At 41.7% G+C, this 16,384-nt stretch overlaps 1 protein-coding gene across 8 annotated transcripts in view; it reads left to right on the top strand.

Annotated features, from left to right (window-relative positions):
* TGFBR3 (transforming growth factor beta receptor 3) overlaps positions 1–16,384 on the top strand; it is a 218,841-nt gene that overhangs the window by 175,722 nt on the left and 26,735 nt on the right. For 4 of the 8 annotated variants that reach the window (XM_078332415.1, XM_078332413.1, XM_078332414.1 and 1 more), the window contains exons 8-14: positions 831–1,020; positions 2,724–3,058; positions 3,471–3,623; positions 6,110–6,250; positions 6,424–6,582; positions 10,449–10,748; positions 14,227–14,347. In XM_078332415.1, the coding sequence (XP_078188541.1) occupies positions 831–1,020; positions 2,724–3,058; positions 3,471–3,623; positions 6,110–6,250; positions 6,424–6,582; positions 10,449–10,748; positions 14,227–14,347 (1,399 nt within the window). Of the gene's footprint in view, positions 1–830; positions 1,021–2,720; positions 3,059–3,470; positions 3,624–6,109; positions 6,251–6,423; positions 6,583–10,448; positions 10,749–14,226; positions 14,348–16,384 lie in introns of all 8 variants that reach the window. The other 4 variants (XM_035252123.3, XM_009001681.5, XM_009001682.5 and 1 more) reach the window with 1 other exon arrangement.

Genomic DNA, 16,384 nt, shown 5'->3' with positions numbered 1-16,384 from the left:
CATTTTAGATGAAATATAAACATTGGTTGTTTTACCATGTAGAATTTAATAGATTACATAGATGAGATAGTCTCCACACTGAAGTACAGCCTTGCACTTACAATGATGTTTCAGTCAATGAGGGATCACATATATGACAGTGGTCTCATCAGATTGTAATACCGTATTTTTACTGCACATTTTCTATGTTTAGATGCACAAATACTGACCATTGTGTTACTGCTGTCTACAGTATTCAATACAGTAACATGCTGTGCAGGTTTGTAGCCTCGGAGCAATAGGCTGTCCCATCTAGCTGAGGTGTGCAGCAGGCTCTACCATGTAGGTTTGTGTAAGTGCACTCTGACGTTCACACAAGGACAGAATCACGTAATGATGTACTTCTCAGAACGTATCTCCATTGTTCAGTGGGTATGACTACTTGTGCTGTCTTTTATTGAAATCTAGGGGAAGAGGAAGTGGAAGCATGGGAATTTGGTATATAAAGTATACAGACGGAAGATATATACTTTATATGTCATTTTCAGTAAAAATAAGAGAAAGTTTATTATACATATTTACTATGTGTGTTAATAATTTAAACATTAGACTATATAGTTATGTATATAGCAATACAAATAGTATGATCAAGCAGCATGCATAGGTGTCTTTTAATCTACTGTTAAAGGTTTTTTACGTCATTGTTCTTAGCCCAAAGAAACTAGGAATCAAAAGAATAAATCATTCCCTCATACACAATATAGAATCTACTTATTTAGGATATTTAACCTTTATATCTAAAGTACTGTTTAATTTTAGACTCATGAGTGAATTTTTGCTATTATCTTCAGGCTCCTAACAGTATTGGCTTTGGAAAAGAGAGTGAAAGATCTATGACAATGACCAAATCAGTAAGAGATGACATTCCTTCAACCCAAGGGAATCTGGTGAAGTGGGCTTTGGACAATGGCTATAGTCCAATAACTTCATACACAATGGCCCCTGTGGCTAATAGATTTCATCTTCGGCTTGAAAACAATGGTAAGTTAGAGGTTTTTTTAAGCTGTATAAAAAATATCCCCAAATGAAGCTTTTCCAGTGATGAATGCTCATTTCAGCTTATATGTTACTGTTTTTCTCTTACACATTTTAGTAAGGTGTTTGACTACTTTTTATCAGAAGGCTTAAAACTGCCTAGAAAGAGATTTTGAGGAAACTAATACAGATTTTCAGTGGCATAGTTGAACGCATATTCAGAGAACTGTTATAGATTCTCTAAAGTGTGATTACATTAGGTTCTTCTCTCCGAGGCACCTAATGACCACTTATGGCTGAGAATACGGCAGAGTTAAGAGTGCAGGAAAGAAGTCCATGGTCAAAGGCTGTATCTTTTAACAAAACAGCCAGGAGGACTCATCCCTGGGCGTTCATACCCAGAGGGAAGGAGACATGAAGTGGAAGGCAGAGGCTCAACAAATTCTTGAGGTTTTCCAGAGGCTTATAGCTAGCGTGACTTCAGACTCTAGTTTTCTGATCTCCAGACTTGTTCCTCAGCTCATGGCACTGCCACTGAGTGAAATGCCAATGGAATAAAGATCAGGAGTACAGGTTCAAGCCCCAGCTCTGCCATTTAGTCACTGTTTGGGGAGAAGTCATTTCACCTCTGAGCCATAGATTCTTCTTCAGTAATAAGGGGAAAATAATAGGAATGACCTTACACGGTTGTTGTGAAGGTTTCTGTTAAAGTACAAATTAAAAACCCTACGAAGCTCTGACTTCTTTTGGACCCATACAGCTGTAGCATCTTTTCCAAAGAATACTATGAAAGGAGAGGTAATGTCCAACTGTCATCTTCACTTCCAGCTTCCACTGAGAGATAGATTTGCTCTCAAGTATACATCAGTTGGCCTTAGATAGTAGATACAAAGAATACTGGGGAAATTGTCATTATTTTTAATTGTTGAAAATATGACAAAATACTAAGCACTGATTGTATGGAAATACATCTCTACCTTTGAAGGAGTAAATGTGTCTATGTGGCTCTTTCTTATCTTTCAAGGGACTAGGTTCTAAAAGGCCAGAGTGCCCAGACACCTGTTAGAATTTAGCTGTCAAAAAGAAGGTGACAAAGCAGTTTTAACATACCAATATTGTTTCAAGACACCCTTAGAGAAACTAATCAGAAGAATCTCTTGATTCAAGGAAAGTATTTTAGTGGTATTTGAATGGAATAATATTGCCCCATATAACTTATTCAAATCACAGATTTTTCTAGCCCGACCGCCTTAGAAACTGTCTACTCTATTGGCTCTCAGCCTTAGGTGCTCATTGCAGTTACACATGGGGAGCTTAAACATATTAATGGTTGAATACCGCCCCAGAAAGTCTGAGTTTCAATTATTTGGGGTACAACCCAGGCATAGGAGTATTTTTTAAAGCTCCCAAGTGATTTTCATGTGTAGCCAAAGTTGAGAAGCACTGATTATTTCCAACCCCTTAATTTAAAAAACTGGAAAAGCAAATTTGAGGCATAGAGAAGCAAGCCACCTGTCCAAAGCCACTGAGCTAGTTAGAGAGAACACCAGGACTAGAATTCTGGCTTCAGGGCTTCTAAACATTGCTTATTAAGAGTCATTTTACACCGGCCCATTCTAGGCTAATTCCTCCTGTTCTGCCTCTAACCATGTTGGTGGAGGCCTGGCAGCAAACACTGATGATGTTTTGCCTTCTTCTGTCACCAGCAGAGGAGATGGGAGATGAAGAAGTCCACACTATCCCTCCTGAGCTACGTATCCTGCTGGGCCCTGGCCCCCTGCCTGCCCTGCAGAACCCGCCCATCCGGGGAGCGGGAGGCCATGATGGAGACCTCCCCTTTCCTTTCCCGGATATTGCCAGGAGAGGCTGGAATGAAGAGGGAGAAGATGGGCTCCCTCAGCCAAGGGACCCTGTCATTCCCAGCATACAGCTGTTTCCTGGTCTCAGAGAGCCACAAGAGGTGCAAGGGAGCGTGGATATTGCCCTGTCTGTCAAATGTGACAGTGAGAAGATGATCGTGGCTGTAGAAAAAGATTCTTTTCAGGTCAGTGCAGCTAATTACAGGAGGGAAGAGAGGCCACCTCCTTTCCCATCTGGCCCCAGTCTGTGTCTATAATTTCTCCCTATCTTTTCACTTTTGAACTCTGGAGGCGTGATACTGTTTTGGCAGTTGGATGGGTCTACTTCCCCTTGGCCGCTATTCTCACCAGGTTCCTGTTGTTCTCAGTAACAAGGGGGTCCCAGATCCTTGTGTGGCAATATTTTGCTATTGAATTTCCAAGGCCAACAGATACTATCCTTGGGAGTTGAAAGGTGAGCAGCTGGGAAGAGATATGTGGGGAAGGAGCATGATGCAGGCCTCTCACCACCTGTTCTTGGAAGACCAGGCAGTTGTCAACTGTGCAGCAGAACTGCCTGTGGGCCCCCAACTATGTCTTTGGTGATGGTTGTTTCAGGCCAGCGGCTACTCAGGGATGGACGTCACCCTGTTAGACCCTACCTGCAAGGCCAAGATGAATGGTACACACTTTGTTTTGGAGTCTCCCCTGAATGGCTGCGGTACTCGGCCCCGGTGGTCAGCCCTTGATGGTGTGGTCTACTATAACTCCGTGAGTATTTTCCAGAACAAAGCTTTGCCCTTTGCCAGAGCCTGGCTGTGTGCTGTCTTAAAATTAGTCTTAACGTTTCTTTGAAGATGAAGAGGGTACCCCAGGCCAGAACAAAGTCAGGTGTCAGTTCTCAACCAAATGGATGTACTTTGACCCTGAACTCTTTGGTTTTGTTTGTTTTATTGGTGAGTCTTGGGGAGTTGGAAGGCCTGTTTAGTCAGCCTTGCTTCTGTCTCCTGATGACAAAGGCTGCATGGCAAGGTGATTATGACCTCTCAGTGGCCAGGCTCTACGGGCCCTGATGGGGATAAAATCCAAGGCCCTGGGCTGTATGAATGAGAACCTCTACAGAGCTGGGGTAACCAGATGTGAAGTCTCTCTGGCCTCATTTAAGTCTTGTCCAGAAATAAGAGAACTTCTTCCTCCTTCGTGAATAAAAATCCAAAAAGAGAATTTAAAACAGGAAAAGGACCTTTATGAAATTATTAAGTCTCTTTCCACCTCTAAGAAAAACCCTAAATTGCAGAAAGTCTCCTACCTTTGAAGTTATTTGGAGAACAATTTCGATTCCCCCAATGATAATCCATTGCAATAGCTAACCAGCGCTTTCCAGAAATGTTTCTTCTCAGTTGATCTAAATCTTTTCAGATTAAACTCATTTTCTTGGCGACAGAGACTAGGCAGTGAATATTAAAAGAATTTAAAATGTGAAATTTCAAAAGAACTTTAAAGTGCTGATTTTGCAGTTTGGGTTTTACTTTTAATGCTAAAAATAAGGCTCAGAGATCCCATCTTTGACACAGGGTGGGTTGGGGTGGGGAGGTGTCTTCTTAGTGCCATCTCCAGGTTTGACATGGGATGCTGAGCTGAGGCTGCTAGTTTGACCCAATGCAGAGAAGTGAGACTAGCAATCGGGCGCTCTGGTCAGTGTGGTTCCAGTGGGAAGTGGCTTCCCCATGAGCCCAAATGTATTCTTCCTCAGAGAATCTTAGAATGTTGGAGCAGCAAAGAACACTAAGATGAGCTTATTCAGCTTCTTCACTTCACAGGTGAGGAAACTGAACTCTAGGAAGTTGAAAAGACTTCTTTTTTAAACTCCAGCGGTAGGCTAATGGCAGAGCTAGGACAACCGAATCTGGCTTCCTGACCTCTCATCCTAACCTTTCCTCTAGACTAGGCTAGGCCCTGCTAATCTCCTTTTGTTACTCAAATAATTAATTTATTAACCTTTGACTTCCTGATCATGACAGCGTGAATTTTCTTTCAGTTATCCAGTTTCTGCAGATACAATCAGTGTCAGATATTGCTGAAATGCTTGATTATGGCATTTTAAAACTGGGGTCCAAGTTAATACCAACAAGTGGCTACAGTAATATGTCTGTTAAGTTAAAAAAAAGTGTCATTTGCTTCAGGAGAGAAAGGCATGTAAGGACCCCTTAAAGTTCCTTTTTCTCACATAATTTTCTTTTCTTTATTATGATGTTCGAGTTTAGCAGCATCCTAGGTGCTTCCTTTAATTGGCATCAGTTCTTTCTTTGGAGGACCTGGTACCAAGAGAAAGGCAGGGTTTTTTGGTAAATTTTCATTCCATCCTACTCCCTTCAGGGACTATTTTAGCTGTTCACACCAATTATAATTGTTTGTAGTAATTTTCAAACTTACTATATATTTCTGTTTTATATCATGTTCAGAATCCGAGCATATGAAGCAAGAGAAATTAGGATTTTGTTTATGGAGTCACGACCCTTGGGTGAATTTTCTCATCCTATTTAGTACTAATCGAGGAATCATAATTTCAACCTATGTCAAGATAGATTCCTGGAATATATCTTTAGATGGATATTGAAAAAGGCAGAAAAAAAATACTCCTGGAATGAAACATGATATTCTTTTCCACATCTATGCACCATACAGAAAGATTTCTTAGGGAAGAAATGAGCAAAAGTTAGAGGGGTACAAGGAAAGCAATGAAAAGAAGATGAGCTCCATAGTAAACATTAGGTCCTTCGCTGCTGACTCCGAACTTTCTACAACTCTTAAAGGATATATATAACAAAAGCTCCTTGCGTTAGCCAACTCTTAGTACTCCTTAGAGTTTTTAATATGAAGACTCTTAAGGAGAAGCCCCTTCTCACATATAGGCAAGCCTCTTGACACCTCCATTCAACTTTGTTCCAGTATCTAGTGTTTTTCCACCATTTGAAATCATTTGTAATTATTCAATATAGTTATATCATAAATATTTACTTTTCACAAGGAAAGATACAAGAATTAGTTTAGCTTTAACTTGAACTTGCATTGGGCTTCTCCTGATTCTTCATCACTTTGAAGATAAAATTTGAAACAGCTTGAAGATTAGTTTATTTTTTTGTCCTAAAGTCAGATTTTCAGTTTGCATCTGAATGATTACAGGGGTGTCTGTGTGAGGCAGAACCAAATGCCTTTGGTATTTTCATAACATTGACTGTGCTTTCGTTGCCTTTTAGATTGTGATACAGGTTCCAGCCCTTGGAGACAGTAGTGGTTGGCCAGATGGTTATGAAGATCTCGAGTCAGGTGATAATGGATTTCCGGGAGACATGGATGAAGGAGATGCTTCCCTGTTTACCCGACCTGCAATTGTGGTGGTATGTTTTTGTTATCAGTAGGTGGTTTGTGGAAAATGCTGTCGATTTTGTTGGCTTTCGTTAGGGACTCTCCGAGAATAAAATCAAATGTTAAAGGCCAAAGCTTACAAAGCTACAGGGTCTTCATCCGTCATGTGACTGTCATTAATCTTCCTCTGGCTTGTTTTTTCCAGTTTAATTGCAGCCTGCAGCAGGCGAGGAACCCCAGCAGCTTCCAGGAACAGCCCCATGGAAACATCACCTTCAACATGGAGCTGTACAACACTGACCTCTTTTTGGTGCCCTCCCAGGGGGTCTTCTCTGTGATGGAGAATGGACAGGTTTATGTTGAGGTGAGACCTGCAAGTTCGCCTTGGGCTTTTAGGTTAGCACTGAGCTGTAGTTCCTTAGACAACAGCTGAAACACCCTGTACAGACCTTCCCCAGGTCTGATGAGGGCTTGGCTCAGAGAATGCTTCCAGGTTGATTTCTGACCAAAGAAGGAAATTTCAGGATTTAATACATTGTGTTAAGTGAAGGCGGTGTGTTATAGATGAATGTTCAAAACAAAAATGGCAAGTGTGAATTCTACTGGTCAAGCCCTGTCCTTGGTTTGTCTTTAGCATTTTTGGAACAGTAGTTCTGTAGTTGCAATGTCAGAGTTAACCATGGAATATTTCAAAGCCACTTCATATGTTATCCTTTATTTCTCTTGTTTTTTCCCTGCACAGTGCCCCAGCCCCCAGCATGGCAGCCATATCACTGTGGGTCCCTGCCACCACCAAAACCGACTTGTTATCTTTTAAATTGCACTCACTTTTAAGTGAAATCCTGTGTGCTACTAATAACGCATGAAAAATTTTTCCTAGATCATTATCTAAGTATCTATATCAACTTATTAAAACTCTTTCCTATATATAATGGTCATAATCATGCACGGCCTAAATCTGGAGTGACTACAAAATATGAGGCAGTGGTAGTAACAATGAAATAACAACATCTAACATTTACTGCAGATTTATTATGTGCCAAACACAGTTGTAAGTATTGCAGCAGTTAATTAACTCTTCAGAGCAATCTTATGAGGGAGGCTAATAATATCCTCGTTTTACGGATGAGAAAATTGAAGCACAAATTTGTCTGAGGCCACACAGCTGGTACTAGTGGAGTTCAGATTCAGTGTCCTGGCTCTGGAGCTCTTGACTGTTCTTCACTGGATACGACTATCATTTATCTTCAAAGTGCCATTTGAAAGGGGAGAAAACATAACATCTTAGCAATGCAAACATCCAGCCTCAGAGATTGGATTCTAGAAAAGATAAATGTCCTTATGGCACCAGGAAGTCTGTTGTTTCTTGTGCCCTGGGTACAACCTCTAATGTTTCAACCTTAGTGTTTCAAGTGCGCATATCATCTGTTGGTCTTATGGAAAGGTTCTCATCTAATGAGCTGGTTTTGGTGCTGAGCTTGCAGCTCAGCTTCATAGTGGGAGGGGTGAGAAGCTTCAAGGGTCAAAGTGGGATACTTCCATATGTTAAAAGTGACTTTGGTGTACGTGTTTTTATTTTGGAAAGACAAATAACTCACATTTGCACTGACTCTGGGACAGAGCCTGCTGGCGCTATGGATTCTGCCCCTTCCCCGTTTTGAGACTTCTCTTTCTTTGGGTACACCTTCTTTCTCCATTGGAGAAAATATACTGCTTTCTACATGCTTTTCCTAAGCCAAGACTGCTGTTTTTCTCTTGCTTTTTGGGCTGTACAGTTCGCATGGGCAGTTTTCAACAGCTCCCTATTGCGCTGTGGGTTTCAGGGGTGCTGCCTAACTGCAGATTGTTCTTTTCCAAATCTACACCTGGCTTTGCTGATTTATGCTAATCAGTGGTCAATCTTCCTCCTATACCTTACCCTGGATGTTTTGGGGGTTTTCCCCCATCCTTCAAACTCTGGCTTACTGGAAACATGTTATTGGTAGATTTTTTCCTCCATTCTTGTTTTCCCATTTATATCGTTTCTTTTTTTTTTTTTTTTTTGAGACGGAGTTTCGCTCTTGTTACCCAGGCTGGAGTGCAATGGCATGATCTCGGCTCACCGCAACCTCTGCCTCCTGGGTTCAGGCAATTCTCCTGCCTCAGCCTCCTGAGTAGCTGGGATTACAGGCACGCGCCACCATGCCCAGCTAATTTTTTGTATTTTTAGTAGTTTCACCATGTTGACCAGGATGGTCTTGATCTCTTGACCTCGTGATCCACCCGCCTCGGCCTCCCAAAGTACTGGGATTACAGGCTTGAGCCACCACGCCCAGCCTATATCTTTTCATATATCACCTATGTTTCTCATAGTTTATCCGCTATTCCCTCTACACCATACAGTCTCTTTCATAATCCAAGTTAACAGTGTTACCACCTGTTTTTTGGTCATCTCCAGGTGACTGTGGGTCACATAATGGCAGTTTCTCTTTTGGTTCGTTTGTCTGGGGGAATTTACAAACCCAATTGCTAAAAACCAAAAATTTTAAATCTGGAATACTACTACTACTACTGGGTAGCATTTATTGGCTCTCTGGGAACTGCATTGTTTGCATGTAACTGCTGCTTTCCTAACTTTCACGGTTATGATATCTTGTGGGTATTTATATTCTCATTCTGTAGGTGAGGAAACTGAGTCTTAGTGCCCAACACAGGAACAGGAGAGCATGTGGTTTTCATGAGCTCATCTCACCTCAAAGCCTGCAGTCCTTTTCCTACCCATTTCTGGCCTAAAAGTAAAACCTTTTACTAATAGTAAAAGACTTGCTGATAACATATATTTTTTTCCTCTGTTACAAAGGTATCCCTCTTTGGGATACCGTAGACATTCTGCCATTACATACTTTCTTTTGAGATTAGAGAATAGATTCACAGTCCCTCTTACACATTTTGTCATTGTAGGTTCTGAGTTCACGTTAAAGGGCACTTTTTAGTAATAGCACATATGTAATTTGCCACCTTTTCAAGATAGAATATCTTGTTTTTCAGAAATACTGAAGTGTAGTATTTATAGAATGTCACCACAGGGTGACATTATCAGAATCCCCTCCAAAGCGTCTTCATTGTTGAGTGTCCAGCAGTTCACCACCATGTAGGAATCTTTTGCAACAGTGCTGTGGATTCAAAGCCCCATGTGATGTCGGGGGTTTCCCCCTGGGTATCTCAGCGTGGAAAGTCTGTTTCTATCTCCATGTCTTTTGAAAGGATTCTGGGGCTATTGGTTTGTGGGTAAGGACTAACTGTTTCTACAAGTGTTTCTTTTGATCCCAATTTAGTCAAAGAATGAAGCATAGCAGGGAGGGGCAGTTCATGGAGTGATCCACGTGTCGCCAAATGGAGAATCCAGTCTTGTCTGGGGATTTTAGCTAAGTTCAGGATAGTTGAGGTTTCAATTCTGTTTACACTTGGCTAAACATTACTTCCTGTTTCTAAAGAAAAGAACCTTAACAAAATTTGGACCTAGCCCATACAATGTTTTCTAAAGGGGAAGTATAAATGAGTCGGGAACGTTTCCAGATTAGATTTCCCCTAAGCTACCCCTGGGCTTATAGAGCGAAGGGGGAGTACTTGGCAAGGCTGATTTGGATCTGTGAGCAGCTGGGACACTTTACCAGGCCCATGATGCCTCCAGTTGCACTGTTGGTAACACTCAGTGCCAGAGCCAGCTCTACCTTCTCGCTGATGAAACAAGACTCTCATCAGAGTTACTCTGACTTGTAGTTTAGCAGCTCAGTCTTCTGCCTAGGTTAAATAGATTTTGCCACTGAGCTCTACTTTTTGATCAATTTTTTAAAAGAGCTTGGCTTATAAGTGTTATACTATTAAAACATTAGGGACTTTGCCTATTGGAGTTTTATTTACTTTGGAAAATCCACTTTAAATGCAAAATGTTTTTACTTTTATCTCTCAGAGGACTTATGAAAGGTGGAAGAGACTTACTCACCTTGTATTTGAATCTACTGGACTAACAGTTGAATGAAATAATTCACCGTCACCATCCATATCAAATTTAAATGGAAAATATCTTTTTCTTCAATGAGTGTATGTTACTTTTGTAATTAGAAAGAAGGCTATGTTATGAAAATAAAGCAGCATCTCCTCTCAAGGGCTGTGTTGGCCTATGGTCCTTGTGTGTAAAGTGAAAGTGAGATGCTGACTCATTTCCTAATTCATCTTCCTATTCGTTCACAGGTATCTGTTACTAAGGCTGAAAAAGAACTGGGATTTGCCATCCAAACATGCTTTATCTCTCCATATTCGAACCCTGATCGGATGTCTCATTACACCATTATTGAGAATATTTGTCCTAAAGATGAATCTGTGAAATTCTACAGTCCCAAGAGAGTGCACTTTCCTATCCCGCAAGCCGACATGGATAAGAAGCGATTCAGCTTTGTCTTCAAGCGCGTCTTCAACACCTCACTGCTTTTTCTACAATGTGAGCTGACGCTGTGTACCAAGACAGAGAAGCACCCCCAGAAGTTGCCTAAGGTTTGTGGGCCCTCATTCATTTGGGCTTGTTATTTTAGGATTTTTAGGTGAGGCAGAAAAGTTTAATCCCAAGGTCTTACAGGTTGAGGTTTTTGGTTTTGGAACTGTCCAATTGAAGTATTAAAGTCAGTATTAGCAGGAACTGTGAGTTTTATGGAGTCTTAGAGAATAAATCCTGACAGCATGATTTTCTTTTTTCCATGCATGCTACTTAGTAGTACCTATGAGTGATAAGACTGTTTTCCATGGAGGGAGAGGTCTGGCTTTATCTTTGCTTTTCAGATAATTTGGAGTGCCAAAAATACAGCAAGCCGAAAGGACAAATGCATTGTGAGAATTAATTTTTCCGGGTCCTGCTGAGACTGGCATTGTAATCGTTCTTTAACCTTTTCTGTGTGAATTATAAGGGTGTCTTGTCTCAGGGTGACTTCTAGGGGAAACTAACAAATATTTTAGCTTTTCTCAGTTTCATATCAGTTCATCAGGTTTGCCTTCTGTCACTCCCCAGATTGAGTGTTATTTTGCCATAACAAAAAGCAGAACACTTGACCTTGGCAGAATGCCTACAGTAGGGGAGACCTGCAAGGTTAATTATGGTACTCATTAGGCTGGCCTTGTGTATGAAAGGTATCTTCTGCCTGTAGTTTTGTTTCCGTGATCTGCCATAATTATGTGCAATTTCATATGTGCATTTATTCTGTGGCTATCTCACACAGTGTAAACTGACTTCCAGTTCTTTCATAGCCACATAGCAACCGATGTCTAAAAGGCTAAGAATCAAGCAGTATTATTAATAATATATGTATGGAATTTTCTTATTTAATTCACAGGTTGTAAGTCTTAGGTATGGAGATGGAAGGAAAAGCTATTATTTCCAAATAGATTATGATTGATCTGAAGCCCTTGCATCATTATATTCCCTGGGCATCCATTTCTCTGATAACACCCAAGAGAATTTTGTTTGCATATGAAAATACAGCAGATATGATCATAATCTTTAGGGAGCACATGTACAGTGATTTAGACTGTCTTCCTCAGTTTGCTTTTGGCAGTATTAATGCCTTAGCCTTGTGGGCATTCACCATCAAGGTTGGGACTTAGTGGACAGTGGTAGAGAGCTGTGGAGAACTTCATGTGCGGCTGTGGAACCAGCTGCTTCCTTCCTGTGGGCAGAAGGGTAACGTTTAAAGGTTAGAGGTCTTGGAAGGGAGGCCTAGCAGTTACCAGGGATCTTTGCTATGGCTTTGGCTGTTATCTCTCTCTGAGCCTGGCCTGGAACACATGAGCGCAGCTTCATGTGTGTTAATCTGGAGAAATTAATCCTAAAATTTTCTTCCAGAACACTCTTAAGGAGAGTTCTAAGCCTCAGGGGATGGCATGATGGGATATAACCCTAAACCTTAAGTCGTCCTTTACCCCCAACGTACAATACCATAGAAAGAACCTGGGACTGAGAAGGAAGGTATCCCCTCAGAACCTGTATTTCCTCATTTATAAGACCCTTCAAATAATACCTGGCTTCCCTCCTGGGTACAGGAGCAAACAGGACAGCAGATAAAATGACACCCTTCCCTTTATCCAGCAGAGGCTTGGATGAGCTTTTACCACTGTCTTCCTGCTTGCTGCTTATAGGTAATATTTCCACATTTCTATTCTGAGTGCTTTCTGTGACAATGGAGCCAAAGTGTCTTCTAGGAAGAGGTCTCAGAGACTGTTGAGACCAACCCTGTTCTTTGCTGATGAAAACCGAGACCCAGAGAGTAGAGTACCTCGCTGAGGGTCACCCACCACTGAGTTAAATGTAGAATCATCGACTCTTGCTTAACTGAAGAACTAATAGGAAAGTAACAGTAAACTAAAACAGGAAAGCAAAATGCAAATCTTTTCAGTCATCATGGCTCTCCACAGAAAATTTGTTGTTTTTCTTTTTTCTCTTTTTGAGAGGGTAGAGGTGGTTTGGTGAGGGTTGTCTTGTAGTAAGTGGCTGACTGGCATGTTGCTCAGAGCAGCGATGATGGTAAAGCATAAAGTCTTTGCTCTTTTGTGTTTGGAAAAGATGGAACTCCAATTAGCTTTTGGCCTGCTACGGACTTTTGAAATGATTGATGGATTAATATGTCTTCTCACCACAGAAGCTGTCATTCACAGTAGAGTTACACCCATTAGGCCAGGTATCGGGGGCTCATGTCTGTCATCCTAGCACTTTGGGAGGCCAAGGTGGGCAGATGGCTTAGGCCTGGGAGTTAAAGACCAGCCTGGTCAACTTAGTGGACCCCTGTCTGTATATGTATATATTAGCTGGGCGTAGTGGCGCACACCTGTAGTCCTAGCTACTGGGGAAGCTGAGAGAGGAGTATGACTTGAGCCCATGAGACCAAGGCTCAGTGAGCCATGATGGCACCACTGCACTCCAGCCTGGGTGACACAGCAAGACCCTGTCTTGAGAAAAATAAAAAAGATTTATATCGATTGATAAGTATAGACAAGAAACCAAAGTTATTTTAAAGAAAAAAAGTTGGAGTGTGATCATATTTTTTCAAAACAGATGTCGTGGGCCTGGGTATGCTCATTAATAGGTTTGAGGCCTTGAAATAGTTAGAATTAGAAGCAGCTGATCTCATGGCCTCCACAACCTGGGCACAACTTCCCAGGACCTGCATTTTGAAACATTAAAAGCAGATGACCCTGGTAAGTTCAGTTTTACAAGAGTCTATACCAGGATTAAAAATGAAGCAACATGATTATCTTTTTGGGTATAAATGTAAAATCTGTAACCTTTATAATGTATTATAGACAGTCCCCATATAACCATTCTGTTTTCTACTCTAAGTATTCAGTAAATTATTGAGCTGTTCGACACTTTGGTATGAAACAGGAGGCTTTGTGTTACATGATTTTATCCAACTGTAGGTTATTGTAAGTGTTCTGAACATGTTTAAAGTAGGCTGGGCTAAGCCATCTTGCTCAGTAGTTTAGGTATATTAAATGCATTTTCAACTTAGTGATATTTTTAGTTTACTATGGGTTTGTCAAGATGTAATTTCATCATAAGTGAAGGAGCATCTTTACAAGGGAGTTTTGCACAATCACAAATCACAAACCTGAACCATGTGAATGAAGCCAGCTTGGTGAGGACCAACACTAAGCATATAGTTTCTCTATTTTTCAAAGTAAATAACAGTAAAATGTTTAGTTTTGTGGGAAGAAGGGGAGGGGGAGGACAATATTGAGAAGCTATCCAGTGATATTTGCATGTTCAGGTACAACCAAAAATCCACTAGGCCTTCTATGATATCTCCCAGGTTATTTGGTGTTCTCTGAAAAACACCCACCTCTCCTGCTTTTCTGTAGTGAATGGCCGTGTGCTGTCTGATAAAAGGCCACAGGACAGCTGTGCAGGTCGAGCTGGTGAAGGCACTTTTGAGTGCCTTGACTTTTTAGGCACCTTGACTCTATGCTTTGCTCTGCCTCCCTGTAGTGCGTGCCTCCTGAGGAAGCCTGCACCTCACTGGATGCCTCGATAATCTGGGCCATGATGCAGAATAAGAAGACGTTCACCAAGCCCCTTGCTGTGATCCACCACGAAGTAGCACCTAAAGGTGAGCTTCGGGAGGCATGATCAGAGCATGGGGCCTAAGTGCTGCTCGTTAAGAAGACCCAATACTGTAAATCAAAGTCCAGTTTTATTTACAAGATAACTAAAGGGCCAGTTAGTTACTTTAGAAGATGATTCTTTGCCCAAAGAGTCTTTTCTTCAGCTGGTTCTCTTACAGCCATTATGGCTTAGTTGTAAGTAATATATTTGAAAATGATTTCCTCTGTAAAAAATCAGGTCTAGGTTGTCCCTGTCATAAGGTCACTCACCCTTGCATTCAAATATGCTTCCTTGAGTGTGCAAAAAAGGGTTTGAGTTAGTCCCATGTCCTGGGAATTGCACACAATCCACAGTTGATCTTTCTGTGATATACTACTAAAGGTTATGCTGGCTATAACCTATTGTATTGCTTTATCAAAATTGCAGATGCCTTTGAGAATATGTGAACATTATTCATCTTAGGTTTAACAAATGAGAACCACTGCCCAAATGCATCTTATAATTCAGTTTTCAGGATTTTGCACAATCACATTTGTTGCTGGAAGCCAAGCATGCCTCTTTCTCCACATGCAGGAACATTCAGCAATCTGTACTTCTGGGGAGAAAGGAAGGATGTGCCCTAAGGGGTGTGACATCAGTACCTGAGAGGACAGACAGCGCAGAGCCAGGCCTGGCGTGGACCAGGCCAGCCAGAGCAACAGAGAGGCAGAGCTGGGCCCTAACAAATGTTAGGAGTGGATATGAGGTCCTATAGGTGGGGAGAAGAGCATCTGACAAGGACCCGCATCACAGCTCCAAGGGGTATGAACAAGCAAGGACACACCAGGCAGCTGTCAACATCTGAGGGTTGGAACCAAATGTCACATGGGATATCTAGGCAGTTACAGTTGTCACCATCTAGAAACACTGATATCTAAGGGTGTCAAACCAAAAGAAGGCTGGGAGAGTGAAAGTGGATTCCAAGCAAGGTCAGATATTTCAGGGTTAGAGCTACAGGCTGCTTCTCGCCACTCTGAGGGGCACAGAGGAGCCTGGGCACCAAGGGCCTTGACAAAAGCCAGTACTCTTCCTGGCTGCAGTTGCTGCGCATTAGCTGGAAGATCTGCTGGGTGGTGCTGACACCAGATCTAGGGTTTGTGGTGGCCCTGGGATGGCATTCCTGATCTGAGCTTGTTGGATTGAAATTTGGCAAGACTAAGCAGCAGGGGTGACCCTGGAGTGGGTGGGGCCTACCAGAATAGAGGCATGCTGGTACTGTCTAGTGTCTTACTTGGTTCACTAACCTTTGTGAAAGCAGCCGTGCCATTCCAATTGTGATATCTGGTGGTGGCGTCATGAATGAAGTGCTCCCTCAAAACGGCAGAAGAGTGTAGGTGGCGGGCACACTGGATTGGAGCTGGGAGCCTGAGGCACTGCGTTGAGCTTTCTCTGCTAACTGGCTGTGGGACCTTGGAGAACTCTCCCTACCATCACCTCTTTGGGTTTCATTTTCTTTATCTGGAAAGGAGAGGTTTGGACCAGGTGACTTCCAAAAGGTCCTTTCAGTTGAAATGCTCAAACTACGCAGTTTGAAGAAGCGAAATAACCTTTAATTCATTTTCCTGGCTGTACTAAAGTTGGTGTGAAATGTACATGAGATGTTTCTCGGCAATATTTTTGTTGTTGTTTGTTTTACTTCTACTGATTGGTTTTCAACCATTTGAAAGTTATAACAGACCCAGTCTTTATATAAATGGATTGTCCAAGGAGTTCCTTTTTATTGGGTTCAGGAGAAAGAAATAAGAGTAAGTTGTGTTGCAGAGTAATCACGATTGGGCAGCAGCTGGCTCTGTTTTGTACTATGAAACTGGTTTTGTTACCAGAAAGGGGTCCCAATTCAGACCTCAAGAGAGGGTTACTGGATTTCGCCCAAGAAAGAATGACAAGTCCACAGAGTAAAGTGGAAGCAAGTTTATTAGAGAAGTAACAAAACAAAAGAATGGCTGTTTCATAGAGCAGCCCCAGAGGCTGCTGGTTGGCTATTTTTATGCTTATTTATTGA

The sequence above is a fragment of the Callithrix jacchus genome, chromosome 7 (assembly GCF_049354715.1).
Source record: "Callithrix jacchus isolate 240 chromosome 7, calJac240_pri, whole genome shotgun sequence".
NCBI lineage: Eukaryota > Metazoa > Chordata > Mammalia > Primates > Cebidae > Callithrix > Callithrix jacchus.
This window is presented reverse-complemented; position numbering and strand designations above follow the sequence as displayed.